The 20,673-nt window shown below is 37.5% G+C and overlaps 1 protein-coding gene across 1 annotated transcript; it reads right to left on the reverse strand.

Annotated features, from left to right (window-relative positions):
- Positions 1-3,903: 3,903 nt before the first annotated feature.
- gas2l3 (growth arrest-specific 2 like 3) lies at positions 3,904-19,736 on the reverse strand. Its single transcript, XM_082166455.1, has 7 exons — positions 17,450-19,736; positions 16,975-17,030; positions 13,613-13,790; positions 10,605-10,714; positions 10,279-10,512; positions 7,479-7,586; positions 3,904-6,303 (listed from the first exon to the last, which is right to left on the reverse strand). Exons 2-7 carry the CDS (start codon positions 16,999-17,001, stop codon positions 5,395-5,397), a joined length of 1,566 nt encoding a protein of 521 aa, XP_082022581.1. The 5' UTR covers positions 17,002-17,030; positions 17,450-19,736; the 3' UTR covers positions 3,904-5,394.
- Positions 19,737-20,673: the final 937 nt, after the last annotated feature.

Here is a 20,673-nt window from a genome sequence, read left to right on the forward strand (position 1 = left end):
GCCATGAGCGTCGGTGGGGGGAAGGGAACTGTCAGTTTAGACTAGCATCATAAAAATAATAAAACTTGAGTGAGGTAAAGTGTTGGCTATGAGGCTATGAGGAAGGAGTTTAAATTAATGCATTTGTATTTAAAACTTAGTCAGGATGTGTCATCTGAATTACTTTGACTTTTTATGATAACTTACATAATGCTGTTTGCATCCAACTCTTTTTATGCAAATTTTGGGATATTGCTTAAAAAAAAAGAAAAGTTGGATGGAAACGCTAAGATGTGCATAAAAAATTTATTTAAAAAAAAATCTGATAAAAAGACATGTACATAAACTAACCCTAACCCAAGAAAGATGCAATAATTCCAAACACAATAAGATAACATGATTTTTATTGCGTTTTGTCTGAGGCGCAAGTTAATTTATGATGGCACAGTGGCTTCCATTGCAGCAACTTCCTTTTTTATTACAGAACAGATATTTTGCCCCAATTTTTCAGGAAGTGATGATTTTGTTCTCATGAACACATGGGATGGTGCTTAATTCGCTAATGTTTTATTGCGATATTCCAATTTTATATCCAATATATTTCATAATGAATATATTTCATGATATATCCATATATCATTAATGACTTATGAATATCTGAAATGCATAAGTAAAAGTCTTTCAGTCTGTTGCAAAACATCACAAATTTGGCACTGTGCACTGCTAGCTTAAGTTACATCGTGGTGTCTGCAATTAAAGTAGTACAATCTGCGCTTTGTGACAGTAAATGGTCAGTTATTTGCTCCCGGTCCCTGGCGATAACCGCCGGGCGGATATAAACGACACGGGGTGACTACATTCAACCATTACACGCACCCCTCTCGCAAGTTATTCTGCCACAAAATGGCGGAGCTCGACGCGAAAGACCCCATTTTGTCAAGCAGACGATAAGAACCGTGCGAAAAAGCGGAGTTTTATTTTTCTAACGATATTTTGAGCGAGTTTGTGATGCGTTTCGCCGCGCGTGCTGATATGTTGTGCCGTCGCGCGCGCCAGAGTGGAGAATAATGTCCGCGCGCTCTGGGTTTGACGCGGCGCGAGATCTGCGCGAGCGAAGGCACAAATAAACTAGATTAGATTTGTATCATATTTTAAATAACACTTAATAAACTTGATAGCGAGTCATTTTATCTAGAGTCTTTGCTGTTTAATGTTAGGGTTAGAATTGTTTGTGTACATTTAATTGTTATATATTAATAATCTGTTTTTATGTTTTATGATCTGCTAAAATGTGTACTTGTATTTGTTAAGTAATCCAGCTGGATATGCACATCCGTGCGAGCCATACATTTATGTACTGGATTTGTAAGGCGATGGAAAACCTAACAATATGTGTATTTTAAAATGGTTCTGTTCAAAATGGGATGGAAATGGATAAGTATTATCATCTCATAGTCAGATCAGTGTTTAATCTGCTAGAAATTGTTCTTTTGTGAGTGCAACCTCTTTAAAATGATTATTTTTAAATCCGGAAAGACTTGAAAAGTCATGCAATCATCGCACATTGAAATGCATAGACTATAAGACAGAACTACATGCAGCTTTACTTCAGCAAACTCAAAAACCTGCTTCATCAGAGGAGTTATTAGGCATAAGCCACCGTACCAGATTGTCCACCTAATCTGTTTAGTATTAGTATTAGTATTAGTCTATCATCTGAAGGATGCACGACTAAAACAGAATTATTATATCTCAGTCTTTGCTAAACGGAGACAGTAACAGATATTAAGCATCATATGAAGGTTTTGAGGGGAAAAGACGAGGTTGATAGATATGAAAAGTGAAAGTGGGAAAGTGCGCCTTCTTGTGGTTAAACATCGAAAAATGCTGCATTTTTTAATACACTCTAATTACGTGTTAATAACGTTATTAAAATATATGAAAACGTTATTAATAACGTTTGAGGCGTTTGGCCTCAATTACATTTAAAAAAAAAAAACATTTAGCACAGGAGTTTTCAAACAAGGGAGTTATTGGGGGTTCGTGGAAAAGTTTAGATAAAAGCACTAAATAATTTAAAAATAAGATTAAACCAACTAAAATGTATTAAAAAATAACACTAAATAAATTAATAAATAATAAAATATATTTTATTCAAATAAATAACTTCATAAATAAAAACATTTTATTTTATTAAAAAATGATTTAAATAAATACATTTGATAAAACTAAACAATAAATAAGAAAAGCAGTGTAAAATGTAAAACAAATGAGATTAAACTAAAGTAAAAAAAGTTATTGGGGGTTCGTGGAAAAGTTTAGATAAAAGCACTAAATAATTAAGCTAACTAAAATTGATTCAATTTTTAAAAATATATATAAAAATTATTTAAATAATTAATACATTAGATTAAAGTTAGTCGATTTAAATAAATACAATTTTAAATAATTCTAAATAAATTAATAAATAATATATATTTGATTAAAATAAATAACTTTTTATATAATTAAAAATGATTTAAATAAATACATTTGATAAAACTAAACAATAAATAAATAAATAAATAAGAAAAGCAGTGTAAAATGTAAAACAAATGAGATTAAACTAAAGTAAAAAATAAAATAAAAGATAAAATAAAAGAATTTAAATAAATACATTTATAGCAAGTAGAAAACAACACAATGATGTTATGTAATACAAACTAAATCTTTTGCACAATTTATAATATTATTTTTGTTTTTTAAATATAAAAATCGGGCAGTTGAAACCCTCCGCTAGTAGTTCGTCTTTTAGCCACTAGGATGAGGCACTTTCACACAAATCATATTATGTTAAATGTTATAATCTCATTATATCAGGAAGCATTATAGATTTAGGAGGTGAAATAGATTATGACAGAGAAGAGAATGGTGAAGTTACTGGTGTAGTAAAACCCTTTTCACTGCAATATCACTTTAAAGGGGATTTTAAAATTGTGATGTACAGGCCTGGAAATGTAATGGAAATTGATAAATATGTTTTATCTCATAGTCAGATCCTCCTGAGAACCAGAAATCTTACTTTTTATATAAAGTTAGTTTAAATATATAAATATAAATGTTTATATAAATAAATGTGTGTGTCGTTACATTGTTTGGAGCATAAAAAACAATTGGAGATTTTTTATTCATATTTTATGCTATGTCTTCTATAGAAGACACAAGGACTGAGTTATTAAGAAAATAAAATGCCATAAGACATTTTTTTTTTTTCGTTTACCAATACATTTTTAGGTTTCTGGCTATTTTAAACCAAACTTTGTATAAAGATGATTCTCAACTATGTTATGAAAGATGTAACAATGATTTGATACACTATTTTACTTCATGCTATATGTGTGTAAAATTACCATAAATAGATTTTCCCATGATATACAATGCATCTAATTTGCATATTGTGTTCTTGGTCATAAAAAAAAAAAAAAAAGTGTAATAATGGGAGGAATAACTTGCCAACATTTTCATAGGAATAATGATATATAATTTCTTTCTATATTCAATTTTTATATTTCATTTCTTTCCCTGTTCACTTGTGTCTGATAAGCATGCTGTGTCCTGGTGTCTCAACAGTGGACATGTATTGATGTTTATTTACAACAAGCAATTTGAAAATTAGTCAGATTTAAATGATAATTACAAAATATTATCATAAAACTGAGATGTATGGTCTCTGAGAAATTCACTAGAATATAATGTCCTCTAAAGAGAGTCCTCTATTCCTGGGTCTCAGGAGAATATAGATCAATTATGAAAAATAATATTTAACAGCAATATTATCCCGAAATGTACATAATTCCAGTACAAAAATTAAGATTAAAACGACACTTTCCTGTTCTTCTGAATGAATTATTGGCTGTTCATTCGGGCCACAAACGCAGGCAGTGAAACACTGTATAGACTTTATTTGAGCACAAACACACAAAACAAACTACATTCAAAACACACATTTTCTTAAAGTGCTGGAAGAATTTCTCATACACAATCTGACACAAAAATACATTTAAAAAGAACCATATCCCCCACAAAAAAAACCCCCATTACACATAAAATTAATATTTTATAATAACCTTTCTGTATAGACCACAACTCTTGATTAGACTGAAACATATTTAGCATTATCCAGGATAGTGTGATGATAAAAGCTCAGGTGTTTATGGGCATCAGTAGTATTAGAGGAGGTAGCAGATCATATAATAACAGCTGGCTGCTTGACCAACTCAAAAAACATATAAACGAATCCGCCAAACTAACCCAATAAAGCCGTTCCTGGGCATCTGATCATAAACCACACGTACATAATATTCCAACTATCAAACTTAAGGCACAAAAAACCCTAATACTCTAAAAATGAGTTTAAAATGTGCTCTAAAAATGAGATTCAAATGTGAATTTCGCTTTGGTTGCCGTAGAGATGTGTTCCTGCATATTATGGGCTGTCATTGATTCCCATCTACATATGTCTCTTATGTAAGGCGCTCTCAATGTACATAAGAACTGGAAACAACACACGTGTATTTCAGTGTTACGTGATCATGAATGCCCACAGCGCATCATACATGAACACACACACACACACACACACACACACACACACACACACTCTTACTGCAACATTCTGCTGGTTATGAGTGCAGAAGGAAGATATGAACATACAGTGAATAAATTATCATATAACCCAATCAGGAGTCAAATCAGATCATATAACAGACATGAACTGACTTTGACGAGTAACAGATATTAAACACAAATATGAGTTTGTAACCATGCATAATTTTAAACAGACTTAAACGAAATCTATAACCTCTTAGCTAAAATAATGATAATTACAGTAGCAAAAAAAAAAAACTTTCATTCCTGTAAGATGTTTCCGAGGCGATTTTTAGTATGGCACAAATGAGGCGAATGTGGAATGTGTGAAGAAAACTAAAAGATTATGGCATATTTAATTTAGCTGTGAATGAAAGCGAGGCTGTTTGAGACAGATGTGCAGGTTGTACTGCATTAAGAGTCTCATTTTCATGATTTCCATCATTAGAAACTCGTGCTGTCAAACTGATTAATCACATCTAACATAAAAGTTTGCTTATATAAATGTGTGTAAATATATACACATATATATATACACATTAATACATATATGTGTGTGTATAAGTTTATGTACGATGCGATTAATCAATTTGACAGCCCTATTAGAAACCTATTTTCAATCTTTCAAAAATATTCAACCAGTTGAATTTACAGCACACACACACACACACCCTCGTTTTCATTCAAATCAAATTAAATATGGTATCCGACACCATATCCATAAGTGAAGCGTGACCCTCAGCGCAGATAATTAAAAAATAATAGAAAAGACTACATATCCCAGAATCCTCAGTTCTTCACCCTTCTCTTATTGTTCATCTCGAAGTAGGGCTCCTCGCGTCTGCCGGGTTTAGTCCGTGCCGTGTGTTTGTGGGAAGTGCTCGCGGGTGCCGGTTTGAGCGGGATGCTAACAGCGGGCGGGTTACTGCTAGCTAAAGGTTTCCTGTGGGTTATTTTAACGTTGACTGACGGGGCGGGTCCGGCTGAGCTCTGCTCTACAGATTTACCCTTCGAGGGTTTCGTGAGAGGGATCGTCTGTTTAGGGTCGTTTGAACGTCCCTTTCTGGAATCTAACGCAGGGGAAGGAGGGCGTCTCTGCGCGAGGCGTGAGCGCACGGGTCCGGTCGGAGGTTTCTGAGGAGACGGCGCTGAAGGTTTGGGTAGTTTGCAGGTCGGTTCGGGGCAGACGGGACTGCGAGGTTGAGATGGAGGTCCACGCGGACGCAGTTTGGTCTTGGAGACGGGGAGTTTCTGTGAAGTTGGAGGAATTGGGTTTCTTTTCGGGATGGGTGATGAAAGAGGGGTGTTTTTCGGGGAAGACGCAGGCGTGTGGAAGATCTTCTTGGCTGCGGGGGTCTTACGGGGCATGGAGGGCGTGGATGCTGGCGATTGGGCGTAGACACGCGGTGTGGGCGTGTTGGGTTTGGACACACACGTCGTGGAGGCTGATGATGATGATGCCGCTGATGATGAAGAGGAGGACTCTGGGAGGAGGTTAAAGGCCGCGATGGGGTCCATCGTGGGTGGCTGTGCACTGAGGGCGGGGCCTGAGCCTGACGGGCCTTTCTGATAGGCCAGAATCTTCTGCTCGAGAGTCGTGAACTGCAGCACGCGGTCCGGGTCGTATTTCAGCAGAAACCCTTTCAGAGTGTCCCAACCTCCACCGACTCGCACCATCATGTGCTTCCCATGGAGCATCTAAGAGAGAGAGGGATATTAATTAGTAAGGAACCTAATGAATTTGCCACATGTTTCATTGGCATCTAGTGTAAAGTTTTATCAGAAAGCAAGATTTCACACAGCATCTGCTTGTTTGAATGTTTTACCAGGGGCCGGTTTCACAAAGATAGACTTTGACTATGGCTTAGATATAGTAGATAGTCAGACTTCAGATAGACATCTAAATCAGACCGTTGCACAAAGCACTTAAGACTCTGGCTATCTTAAGTAGGACTACACTGCAATGCATTCTGGGTAAAATAAGACACTTTTCAAAACAAAAAACATGGCGAATCGAGTAAGCGCATTCAGCCGCTCAGTGCAGTTTACCCTGGCGGAAAATATGTGTTTGTTGGAGGAGTATAACAGTCACAAGGACATTTTACTTGGGGAATTTAGCGGAGAATGTAGTAACAAGAAGAAATGTTTAAATCATGAGCCATTTTCCCTTTTCTTTTGGCTGTTTGTAATGTAACTGATTGTTACTGCTGGTTGCCAAGGTAACATAAGGTGCGTTCCATTCGACAGGGTCCCCATTTAAAATATGTACACTATACAATAAAAAAAAACCATTGAGTACTATATAATGAAAAACCTATGTTTATTATACACTTTAATTGACTATTGCTGCTATTACTTGACTATTAACAGAATTGAAGCCCTGCTGTAACTGTCATGCAATATGAAAATAAACTTTTATTAGGTTAACTATGTGTAGATATGTGTTTTTAATCAATGGTCATATAATTGCATAGCGGTCTCGTGCGCCTTCTTCCCGCGCACAGCCGTATAGTAAACACTCCTGAGGTAAATAAAGTCAAATAAAGAAAAATGGTTATGTTAGTTATGACCGTTCTGACTGGTGATGACGTGGTGCGCGCAATGACAGTTGGGTGATCATCGCTCTCCACTTCCTGTGAAGTGAAGTTAAACTTATCCAATCATTTAGTGCGCTTAACTCCGCCTCTGTAAGCTCACGCTCATTTGCATACAAATTTGAGAGCCCCGCCCACATCTCAGCAGCCAATCAACAAACTGCTGCACAGAACCAAGTCCCGCACTACATTTATTCTTTTTCAATCGTCAGTTACACTATGTCACAATACTTTAAAGATTGTTGAACTCTTAAAACAGTCCCTAAAAGCTGCTCTTACCCTGATGAACAGGATCTTTCCCCCGAGCCTGTAGCGTCCCTCAGACAGATACTCAATGGAAAACTTCTGCGAGCAGTTACAGGGAGGGTCGTCCTGGTCCGCACGATCCTACAAACCAAATGAGGTCGTTTAGGGGAAGAACAATTCACTCATTTGCAGTATGGGAAAATCACAGCTAGTTTGCAGATAGTGCATGAACCGCTCAGACCTCCAGACCCGGGACCCGAGGGCGTCCCACTGGTTATTTGGCCCAGACACAGTGAATTTGTTAGAGTTTAAGGCAAAAATGTCCCCCGTGTGAAGCATGAAGTCTCTAAACAACAGCTGCTGTTTACACACTCAACAAACTATAATAAACTCAACAGAAGATGTGTGATAACTGGAGACGCATCTAACAAATCTGATCAAAATCACAATATATTTACAATATTTCAGATTATGCCAGTGATATTATAGTTTTTGGTAATACTTTCAATTAGATATTGTTTACTTTTTTTAGTTTTTGTTTTAATTAGTGCTGAGAAAGAATAATCGCATTAACAAAAGTTTGTTAATATAATACATTTGTGTGTGTGTGTGTGTGTGTGTGTGTGTGTGTGTGTGTGTGTGTGTGTGTGAGAGAGAGAGAGAGAGAGCAGTCAGTTTACTTCAAAGACACTGCAGGTCAATAGGGTCACATTTATAACGAACAGATATCACCATACTTTCCCCAGTTGATTCATCACAGTACGTTAAGAAAATTGATTTGTATTACTAGTTTTCTGAAATGTTATTTTTAAAAAGGCAAACAAGGCTTTATTCATTTAAAAATGCAAAAATTTTCAGTCTAATTTTTGTTTTGTGATATTCATATAAAAATAATCATAATCATGTATAAATCAGTTTTATTTCATCCCAAATTCCTTTTTTTTTTTATCTTCTTCATTTGATGTTTTCTGGTTAAAATTTGGTATAATAGTAACTTGTTTTATTTTTTCAGAAATTCCACACTGACTGTTTTAATGTGTGTATTACGTTTTAAAAACAAATTTATTACCAAAAAATTGTGGTAATCAAATGCAGAAAACAAATACTGTCAATAAAATTATATAGAATTTTATATAAACGAGTAGAATTATTTGTAAACAAAGATATAAATGGGAATAAAGCTGTAAAGTTTGGTGAATGTAAAGGTGCTGAAGTGAAGATTTCTAACTCAAAACACAGCATTTAAAGAGATGTATTAAAATGTAAAATATAGACACAAATAAAGTGCAATAAAATAAACACTTAAATGTCTATTTTGCATGTTTTTTCCACTAATCTGATAAATTATGGATGCAAAAAACAATGGTTTTGCCTGTACTGTCTTGCCTTAAAGTTTCAAATCGTCTCAAATGTAAAAAGAAGTACTATATAATCATACTTTCGAGGCTTAAAACTCCTTTTCTAAACCAAAAGGTTGATTTCGGCCACACTGAATTCAGTGAGTTCCCGTCCCACTGTGACACATGGACTAGTAATTCGCACTCCTCAGGACACAAAGTCTCAGGGCCGTCAGGTTAGTGACTTACACCCCAGATCCCTCACACTCATTAAGATCGGGGATTTACGGAGAGCCGAGGACGTTCGGGGCCGCATCTTAACTGACGTACACGGCCACAGATCCGCTGAAACGATTACGGCCCGTTAAACAGCTCAGAGAAACACACACTAGCACAGGACGGACAGAAGGACGCTGGTCTCGGTTTAAATACATTAATTTAGCCAACATGATTAAAGTCCTGTTCTAATGGACGCTGGCAAACACTCAACACAGTGGCTAAGTCTCATTTTTGTTACAATACTCATTAAAATCATATACAAATCTATGAAATCAGATTTATTTCTGGGAACACTTTGCTTAAAGCATTTATGTATAATGCATTATAAAAGAAATGTTATAATCTTTTCATAAATAATTGTAACCAAAGTTAAAATGCATTGTAATATTTGCAGACTCCTTGTTACATCTGAAATGGGTTGTTCGTCATGCATTTTAATGAATTATACTTTCTAAAGGTGTAATAATGAATAAATACATTAAGTATTATAATGTATTATAACTGTGGTGACAATTGGTCATGAGATCCTATAATGCATTACAAAGCATAATGCATTACAAATATTTTACAATGCATATATATAAAAATGTAAAATGTTACCATTTCCCCCCCCAAAAAATTCTATTTTATTTTTATTTATTTTTAAATTCTGTGTTTTCTGGTTTAGTTTTTCTGTAACATACATTTTAAGCGCAACAATAAATTGTGATGATAAAGTAATAAAAAAAGCACAACAGAGGTTTACTGTTGAACTTAAAATGTGGTTCAAAATTATGATACTCATTAATTTTTTTTTATTATTAACTATTATTATTAAAAGTTCAGAAGTACATTATACAGTACAATAGCAATATTTGTTCAGTCATAATTTCTTCAAGTCAAACTGACTTTAATTTTTTTAGTGCACAGGCCGACTTTTGATTTTTTTCCATCCAAATTTTGCCAAATTCGGTGACAGTCTGTATTATACTGTAAATTCCTTTATGACCAGATTCCACAATTCCATCCGTGTTTTCCAAATTGTGGAAACATAGGACCTCTTAAGCAGAGTATCGCTTCACTTCATAAGGTTTTGTTGCAACAATGTAAACAACATTGTTTAATATATATATATATATTATATTTAATACAATATGTTTAATGTACTGCTATCTGGAGAAGATTTAGCATGACAGAAATAGAAATTAGGCGATGCACAAACTATTTAATTCTTCTCATGGCTGAATAGGACAAAAACCGGTTGTGGAGACTTTCACATTTTTTCGACTTTTTTTTTGCACCTGGTCAAAAGTTCTCAAACAGGTTTTCTTACCCAAACCCTCCGACTCAAACAGATACGTCCCATCCACTCCTATATGACGACACCAGGACAGAAAGTTTGCGGTGTTGTCCCGGGCGAAGAACGATCCAGGGGAGGCGTTTTTCTTGAAGTGGATTTTCTTTGAGGGAAGCTGTTAACAAAACAGAGACGGGAATTACAACCAAACAGCCCTGCGGTTATGAGAGCCGCACTGCCGGCCGGTTTCACATGTTCCTCACCCACCTGTGTTTCTGAATCCTGTGGGATTTTACTCTGGAGAACTCCAACCAGACGACACAGTTTGACGCCGTTGTCCAGCTCCTCCATGAAGCGTTCGGCTTTCACCTGCTCATCTGTACAAACAGAAATCTCAGTGTTTCCATGTTGTTGACTTGAGAATGACTCGCCCTCATGTCCTTCAAAACCTGTAAGACTTTTGTTTCGTCTCTTCAGAAAATTTGGACTAAACCACTCAATTCATTTGGATTAGTTTGTATGATCTCTTTTTGAAGTGTCAAAGTGGTAGTTGCGTAGCTTGTCAATGGAGGGACAGAAATCTCTCAGATTTCATTAAAATATCTTCATTTGTGTTTTCGAAGATAAAAAAAAAGGTTTCTAACTGGTACACACCGCCGCCGACTTGAGCTGCAAAGAAGCAATACATTGACACTAGAAACCTTTTATAATGACAACATTTTTATAACCGTTTGGGTCAGATTTGGTCAGGAAAAAATGAATAATTAGCTATTATTATTATTATTAATAGTAGTGAGTGCGCGTATATATGCCCTGTCAAGCGCGCCCTATTAAACTGACAGGACTTAAAAACGATAAATTTTCACTCTATGATGGTTAAACGGTGCAATTAATCCGATAATGATAGGAAACCCAGCAACGGCGATGATCAGCTTCTAGAACGAAAGTTTACATCGTATGTTTCTCCGGAATCAGCCAGCGCGAAGGACGTCTATATTTCCGATTGGTTGCTGGCGTTTTGCCGCTGCTTGCCGCTGAACCGCGTCATAGCTCATTACCATAAAGTTGAGCTGCTTTCAACTTTCTGATTGACGCTCTGATCGCTCAAAACGCCCAAAACGCGACGCCGATGGATTTAACGCTCCTTGCAGCTGAGAGAAGCCAGCTTCCATTGAAAATGAATGACTTCCGGTAACTTTGGAAGCTCAAGTCGGCGGCGGTGTGTACGTACAGTTATAGGTTTGGAACGACATCAGTTTGAGTTGAGTAAATGACAATTCTCAGAATTTTTGGGTGAACTATCCCTTTAAGGCCTCAATATACTTCAAGCAAAATCGAATAACGAACTGATGTGACATAATTTTGAACAAAATCAGGCCAAAACGTTTATTTTGGAGATTAATTGGGGAGTTCAAAACAGCTTGCCAAAGCGAGCTTTCTGGAAAAGTTTACACTAGCTGGTAAACGCCTTCGAACTACCATTGGTCCATGTGGCGATGACATAATAGGAAGGTGTGGCTCTGAGGCTCCGCCTACTTTGATTGGGAAATCATTTCTTCTGTTCAGTGCGTCGAGGTCAGACGAACACGAGTAAGAACATGAACACACTAGAGAGCTGCTTTATAGTAGAAGCTGAAGATGTAATTCTAACTGAAAGTGACTGTTTTTCATGTCAATAATGTAAATCAATACATTGTATAAGTGTTATATGTAAGGGTTAATGCCCGACGAGGTGTAACACCTCGAAGGGCATTAACCCGCTTACACGCTGATTTCAGGTAGCCGCCATTTTGAAATCGAAAGTGAGGCTCCGGTGGGAAGAACCCCGGAAGTAAAGATAAACAACAATGCCTTGGATTACCAACCTGAAGCTGCTGCCGCGATTTACACTATTGGATGTTAATATTCAATATAGGATATGTATATAGTTCATTCCTGCTTCTTTTTTTACATTCTGAATTATATATATAAAAAATTATTTTATTTATAAATGAATTTCACTGTATATAGTCTAAAGTATGAAAGAAATGTATGTAAATTTTTAGAATTGACACAACATCATTAAACACAACAATACGTCATCGCATTCACGACTCTCCTGTGATTAAAGGCGACACTTCCGGTTTTCTTCCCACCGGAGCCTCGCTTTCGATTTCAAAATAATGGCTGCGTGAAATCAGCGTATACCATGGTCACTTGCCAAATAACACATTTTAAAAAAATTTGTTTATATTTCAATTAGTTTTACAATCGAAATCTAAAGTTTTTACAAACAATAACTTGGTTTCCCTGGTTACGCCTGACGGTTTATTTAGCAACCGGAGATATTTATAGTCCGCTCAGCTCCTAGAACCCTTCAGTTGACTGCCTGTTGCTATGGTTACTCACAGCTGATGTAGCCAGCGCATTTATTTATTAATTTCGAACGGTAAACAGTCAGTTTCACCAGAACTCCTTTACTAGGTGTCCTCTATCACTTTTTAATGGACACCCTGCAGCCAATCAGAATCGAGTATTCACCCAGACCATGGTATAAAAATGTACGTAACGTGACTTGACTGGAGTGCGGACTTGCAGAGCTCGTGCAAACATCCACATCACTATGATCAGATGCTTTCTTAACTGCTGAAAAGGCATTTCAAACTTTTTTTTTACCCCCAGGTGAAGAACGAAAAATAACTATTAAAAAATAGATAGAAAAAAAGATATTGATCAATCAGCAAAAATACCCTTTAATTTAATTTGCATCATTATGCCATCATGTGCTGGGCAGAAATCAATATATAACAAATAAAATTCACACTTATGACAGGGCATTCGCCAGCACCGTCATAGGAAACCGGACAAAGTCGATAAGCACAGTGTTGGTCACATTTTAGTATTTTGTTCAAATTCCTCACTGAAAGAGGACTATGGGATTACAAGGACTTAATTAACAAAAAAAGCAACAGGTTTACGGGTGAACAAGCTTTTCTGGGTGACACTTTTCCTTCTGGCCCACGAAGGGCATGTAGACAGACAGGTAAGGGCAACACCCTCTATTATCCTACAAAGACTGAGAGATTGAGTTCTTGTATTTCGGGGGTCGTATGTCAGCGTTATACAGAGCATACGTCGTTTCCCACACTTCTTTGCTTGATTTATGGGGCTTTAGGTTTCAGTTATTATTTGACAAAAGGAAAAGACGTTTAGGCTAATAATGGCAGTCATTCTTAGCTTTGATGCACTGAGAGCGAGTCACGGATGTCTTATTTATTTTATGTGAACAGATTTACCCAGCATGCCGCTGAGCCAGATGGCGAGATCCTCCTGCATGGGCACCAGTGTTGCTTCGTGTCGCACGGACAACCACTGGTCATACTGGAACACATCAGCCAAACCTGGGCCGGGCCGGGGCGAACGCAGGCTTCGAGGGCTCTGTAACGGGACATCGAACTTCTCGCCGTACCATGCCTGAGACAGAAACAGGAAGAGCAGACAGATCAGCATACACACTCAACTGAGACCAAACACACACACACACACACACACACACACACACACATAAAAAAACTGTCACAATGACCCCTCACACGGATTCCACGCTCCCTCTCCGGAAAGAGGGCGACCCTGCTGAAATCAGGACAGTTTTGCAAACACTCATTCATCAAAGTGAAGCTAACCAGCATGACTAATCAAATAACACACTTACACAAGGAGGACAGAGATTCAACACAATAACATTTAGATAAAACTAGTTCTGCACAGAATATAAAAATAAAAAAACTATAAAAAAACAGAATCTTTGATTTTGGCAGAAATAGTTTTAGAGGGCTGACCGTGTTAATTAGTGTTAGACTGTCATTAGTGATGTTTCCATCTAGATATTGTTATGCAAATTTTGGGATATTGCATAAAACAAACTGCTGGATGGAATGCCAAGATGTTCATAAATCCTAAAAATGCAAACAAATTTTTTTCTTCTGTTTTATCTGATAAGACGCACATAAACTAGCCTGGAAATCCAGACCTAAATCTAAAAGATTAACGGTCTGGCGGCGACTAATGAAAATCGTCCAGCTCGAGGGGCGGCACCAAGCATGCATTTGAAAATCTCACTGCACGGCATGCAATTGGATAACACTACGACCAATCACAACAATAAACCCCATACGCTTAGCTATACCAGCGGAGCTGACTGGTAGATTAGACTCTTGCCGTATCCGGTCGGCAAAACAGCAAAAACGTCCTTCTTGCAAAGGAATGATTCGAGCGGCGTCTTCTGTTCCTGTTTTAGATAAAAAGCCAAGTCTAACTCGTTCATTGTAGCGGCCAAAGCCGTTTCAAACAACTGGTGTTCATCCAAAGCCATCTTGCAATGTTTACTGATGACTTCGACGTCACAGCGCTGTCTTCATCTCGCCTCTGGCCCGCCTATATCAGATAACCCGATGTGATTGGTGCAGCTCAGATCGAGGGGCATATTTAATGAGCATCATTACTGGACACCAGAGTAACTCGCTGAGCAAATTCAACTTGTGCTCTCGCGAGAACTCTGGATTACCAGGGTACACATAAACTATGATGGAAACAGATTTACCAAATAAATCCCTTGATGTGCAAAAACCCCCCACAAAAAATAAATAAAAAATAAATAAATGAAAATAACGAGATACTACTATTGGATAACTGGACTAACCAGCAGATCAATTCCACTGCACAGCATCTTAAATGTTGTTTTAGCTATTCTGAAATGCCTGAGCCAAAGTCTGTCATCTAAATTGTTGACCTCCCAAATGAGTCTTGCACGAGTGCGCTCCCAAACACCAGGCATCCGAGCACAGGGTTTCAAGATGAGTTTATTGCGTTTTGTCTGCGCGCTCTGAGGCGATGATGTATGATAAACACGGGATGGAAACGGTGCTTTGTTCGCAAATGTTTTATGCGATATTTCAATTTTGCGCACAAGTTAAATTTGCAACTTTGGATGGAAATAGCTAATGTCTATTTCATGCAGTCAACTTGGATAAACTACAACATGTAAACATGTCCGCTCACTAAAACAGTATTTGTGGCGCGCCGCCATCCAATGTTACTTTTGATATGAAACAAAGTCTGAGCTTTCAAATTCTGTCAATTTTATGATGAAATTCAAACAAATGTGGTTTTGACGCTCTTTAAAGTGGCAGATCGTGGCAGATCGCAGCAGCCACGTCACGAACCGATCATCTCATCTCCTCTTTACTACTAGTTACAGCACAAAATAAACACGTATGAACATCAGAGAGCATGTTGAAAGATACAGTACAACTCAGTGAAATGCATTATGTCTCGTTATCATTTTTAACCAGGAAAAGATGTCAGTAAAACAGCTTGTGAACAATGTCACGTTACATTTTACCTCAGGAAAACCATTCAAATATCCATAGCTTGTTAGAATCATTAAAAGGTTGATATAAAAAATGCAATTTAAATATTTATATACAACTTTTTTTATTTGAGTGTTAATTATTTAACAAAAATCTGATTAATTAATTGATTATTAAAGTATTTTCAGCTAAAATGAAAACTTTGTTTCGGTATAAAAAACAATGATGCATCACTAGAAAAAAAACAATGAGTTTTGTGAACTTGTGGTAAAATCTGCTTAAGTTAAATACTTGGGTTTAAGCATTTAAACAAACCCTGAACCTTAAGTATGAGCAATACTAATAGTGATGCTTTAGAAATTAGATTGTTAGTGGTATTTGCTGTCTCACATTCATGCGGCCCCTTAGAGACTGAGGCGGAACATCTGTTTGAAACACACAAACAACACGACCATCCACACACACACACACACACACACACACACACACACACACACACACACACACACACACACACACACACACACACACACCAATAATCAGGACGAGCAGATCTTTAAAAGAGCCTGAATCACACCTCTGTGCTGCGAATGACTGAAAACCGAAAGCACATTTTAAAAATCACACACAAGCAGGGCAGGGCACACCAAGAGAAATCCCATAACCTCACTGCTACTTTAATGAGCATGAATCCTGCCGTTCCCACACATGCATCAAACTCCCAGGAGGAACAGAGCGAGCGAGCGCTTCAGGCTCCTACTAACACACATATGGAGCGCTTCTTCTGCCCGTGCACAAAGCCTGACTAATTAAACAGGGAAGTGTTTGCATGTGGGGTTGTTCTGTGCATATTACATAAAACATCCAAAGATTATAATTCCACAGCTGATTACGGTCAGCTCAACTCCGCTGAAGTTTTACTGAATGTTAATCTTTGCGTTGGTCGCCAACTCAATGCAAACACCTCACATGCACAGTTTCAAATGCATCCGGCGGCATTACATATTGTGGTCAGTTCACACATTAAATCAGATGTAATTACAGATGCACACATGCCGAATTACCCATCAGTTCTGATTCAGGCGGGATGTTGTGAAACAAACAATACAAATCAGTTTGGAAAGTTCAGCAGATGCAAAAATTCAAAATTATCTGAAAAAATAATAAATGTAAACGTTCAAACTATGAGCCGGAGCACCTAAAACTGTCTGTGGAGATGCAGGACCTTGTCCCACCTTTTCAAAAAGCGTGCAAAAGCACATAAAACATAAAAAGGCATGAAATTGTACCTGCAAACCAGCCTGAACCGCCATCATTAGTTACGAGAGAGATTCACGTCCACATTCTGAAAGAGAGACAGACAGATAATGTTAGAAACAGACACACCAGTTATTTCCTGTAAACAGAAACACACACACGTCAGGTTACTTGTCTTAAACTCTGTTGGACAATCAAATATCTGTTCAAATATGTTTTAATAACCCCCCCACCCCAATAAAAAAAAAGAAAAATCAAATAAAGAATGAGGAAAAACCTTATTACTGTGACCAAATAACCAGAGAGAAAAACAAAGAGAAAGAAGGAGAGAGGCAGCAAGATTAAGACAGTTCAGTCAACATAAGCACAGCTGAGGAAACAAAGCAAATGCTTCCTTTCACTAAACACACACACACACACACACACACACACACACGCTGTCAGTGACAAGCTCCTGTGAATCCTAAAACCTCCATCATCTCCATCAGACCACAGAGAGACGCTCACCTGAGAAACACACTCAGAAGAATCCAGTCCAGAGAGTCCACCTGACCTGACACACCTGAACACAGTAGATCCCAACACACACACACACACACACTCCTGCAACAACTCGCTGACAGAGGATATGAGCGCGGGCGAGAGAGAGAGAGAGAGAGATTGACTAATGAAGTCGCTCAGCAAACCCCCTTCCAATCCCAGCCAAGCATTTACAATGGCCCTATTGTTACAACCCCCTCGATCAAACACACACAGAGTCCAAGGTTCGATCGCCCGGGACGTGCACACGGTCCTTCACAACAAACTCCTCCATGACAGCACACAAAAGAATCTGAACATTTTTTGAAGGGCACCAAGAGAACAAACAATCGCGTTCTCTCTTCGGCCAGACATAAAACACCACAGAGAGCGAGAGTTAATAGCCGGAGGAACAGCGTGAGAGCTTGAATCAAGTCTGTCTTCTGTGCACTTCAAGCCCACAAAATGTCACGCAGCGGAGGAGAGGAGAAACAGCAGAACACACACACACACACACACACCACAGAATTGATGGCTGAGGTTATGAAGTGGGTGGCAGTGTGGCTCCGGGTCTCGAGGGCCACATTCCTCTAACGGCCGCTGGAAAGAGTCTGTCACTAACGGACACGCGTCTGACTGTGTTTCTATTTCTAAAATCCACTGCGTCTCTTTAAAGGAAAAGAGCTGCTCCTCCTCCCTGAAATTAAAAAATCTGTCATCATTTACTCACTCTTAAGTTGTTACAAAACATGCAATTATCTTTTTCAGACAAGCAGATATTTAGCAGATTCTTAAAAGTAGATGGTGACTAATATCTGAACTTCAAAGTGTCATAAACAAATGATGAAGATTCCGAAAATGTTTAAGGCAGAAATTTAAAAGAGTGTTAAAATTCTATTGATTCTTTTGTGTTTTATGTTCCATGGAAGATCAAAGAAAACATTTGAAATTATGCATGATGATTTTTTTTTACTGGTTTTTTTAAGACGACTAATTGAAGTTTCAGCACAAATCCCATATTTCCTCCTGTTATGAAAAAGAATATAAAATTTAACAGATTCTCAAAAGCAGACAATGACAAATGGATGACAAACTTCTAATAGAACAAAAAAAGGTATCAGAAAACGAATTGTGAGTGTGTTAAAATTATCATTATTATTAAATTATTATTGTTAAAATGAACAAATAATGTTTTTGTTTTTTTTTAAATGCACTTTTATGTAGCTTGACAGTCCCTGGACACTTGTAAAACAGTGCAAAAGTGCATTCAAATTTATTAATCATTTCCTTTTTTTGTTCCACTTGAAACAATATTACATAAATTATGACGGAATCCTAATTTCTAACTTTCAGTCCAAATCACACAGAGATAAAAGCATGAGTAACCTCTCAGCAGACGACCTGCTCGTATAAACGGCGTCCTAATAAAAGACACACCCACAAACACATGGACAATATAAAGAGTGACTTTTCCAGCAGAAATGAGGCTGGGCGGAACACAAAGCGATCTAGCGCTGTAATCCCACTATAATGAACGTCTGCGTGAGATTCAGTCGATTTGTTGCTTTAATTAAATGCAAAGACACAAAGGGAGCGAGGGCTGGGGTGTCCACATGGTTCCTCAGGTCATCACATAATCACGTAAGAGGATCACGCTTCAGACGCTGCTCCTCCTCCCTCATGACACGTGGCACATGCGTGCGTGTGTGTGTGTGTGTGTGTGTGTGTGTTTGTTTGTATACGTGCACCAGTGTCTCGCACATGGGTCCCAAAAAAGCCGGCCATCAATCAAAGCCCCTCCCCTTCCTGCTCTTTTGTGGTTTTGGTTGTGATCTTAATTGGCCTGTCAGTTGCTTTCATTAGTAGGCAGACGTCTCAACACACACACACACACACACACACACACACACAGAATTAATGGTCCCGGAGAGGATGGTCGTCCGATAAACCATAGGTCAGAAGCCCATCCCCCGTAAACCAGATTAAAACCCCTCTACACCTGCCACAAGATCCGGATCAGTCTCAAAACATGCACACCTCACACACTTCTGCTGAATTATAAAATAAGGGTCAGGATTTGGGAATAAATAACCCCAACTGAACAGATAAACACATAATGCAGGTGTGCAGTGAGACAAATTCAGTGTATTCGGCAAGAGACACCGGCAGCGTCTCAATCTAATGCTATGGAAGCTTGTTTCCGCCACAGAATAAAAAATAAAAAAGGTTATTGCGACTATTTATCCCACAATTCTGACTTTTTTCTCACAATTGTGATTTTACATCTCGCAATTCTGACTTTTTAATCTCAGAATTGCGTGATATAAAGTCGCAATTCTGGCCTTTTCTCCTCAGAATTATGTTTATATATCACAATTCTGACTTTTTATCTCAGAATTGCGTGATATAAAGTCGCAATTCTGACTTTTTTCCCTCTGAATTACGTTTATATCTCACAATTCGGACTTTTTAATCTCAGAATTGTGATATAAAGTCGCAATTCTGACTTTTTTCCTCAGAATTACGTTAATATCTCACAATTCTGACTTTTTATCTCAGAATTGCGTGATATAAAGATGCAATTCTGACTTTTTTCCCTCAGAATTACGTTTATATCTCACAATTCTGACTTTTTATCTCAGGATTGCATGATATAAAGTCGCAGTTCTGACTTTTTTTCCTCAGAATTACGTATCTCACAATTCTGACTTTTTATCTCAGAATTGCGTGATATAAAGTCGCAATTCTGACCTTTTCTCCTCAGAATTACGTTTATATCTCAATTCTGACTTTTTAATCTCAGAATTGCGTGATATAAAGTCGCAATTCCGACTTTTTTCCCTCAGAATTACATTTATATCTCACAATTCTGACTTTTTATCTCAGGATTGCGTGATATAAAGTCGCAATTCTGACCTTTTCTCCTCAGAATTACGTTTAAATCTCACAATTCTGACTTTTTAATCTCAGAATTGCGTGATATAAAGTCGCAATTCTAACTTTTTTCCCTCAGAATTACGTTTATATCTCCCAATTCTGACTTTTTATCTCAGGATTGCGTGATATAAAGTCGCAATTCTGACTTTTTTCCCTCAGAATTACGTTTATATCTCCCAATTCTGACTTTTTATCTCAGGATTGCGTGATATAAAGTCGCAATTCTGACTTTTTTCCCTCAGAATTACGTTTATATATCACAATTCTGACTTTTT

Source organism: Leuciscus leuciscus (genome assembly GCF_965113295.1).
Source record: "Leuciscus leuciscus genome assembly, chromosome: 4".
Lineage (NCBI taxonomy): Eukaryota > Metazoa > Chordata > Actinopteri > Cypriniformes > Leuciscidae > Leuciscus > Leuciscus leuciscus.

Bases quoted from the DNA above. Each gene is read 5' to 3' on its own strand.
- gas2l3 (XM_082166455.1), bottom strand. From the start codon at position 17,001: ATGATGGCGGTTCAGGCTGGTTTGCAG. The intron at 13,791-16,974 runs GTACAATTTCAT...TTTCTGTCTCAG, and splicing joins CGGTTCAGGCTGGTTTGCAG to GCATGGTACGGCGAGAAGTT. The intron at 6,304-7,478 runs GTAAGAGCAGCT...TCTCTCTCTTAG, and splicing joins GAAAGATCCTGTTCATCAGG to ATGCTCCATGGGAAGCACAT.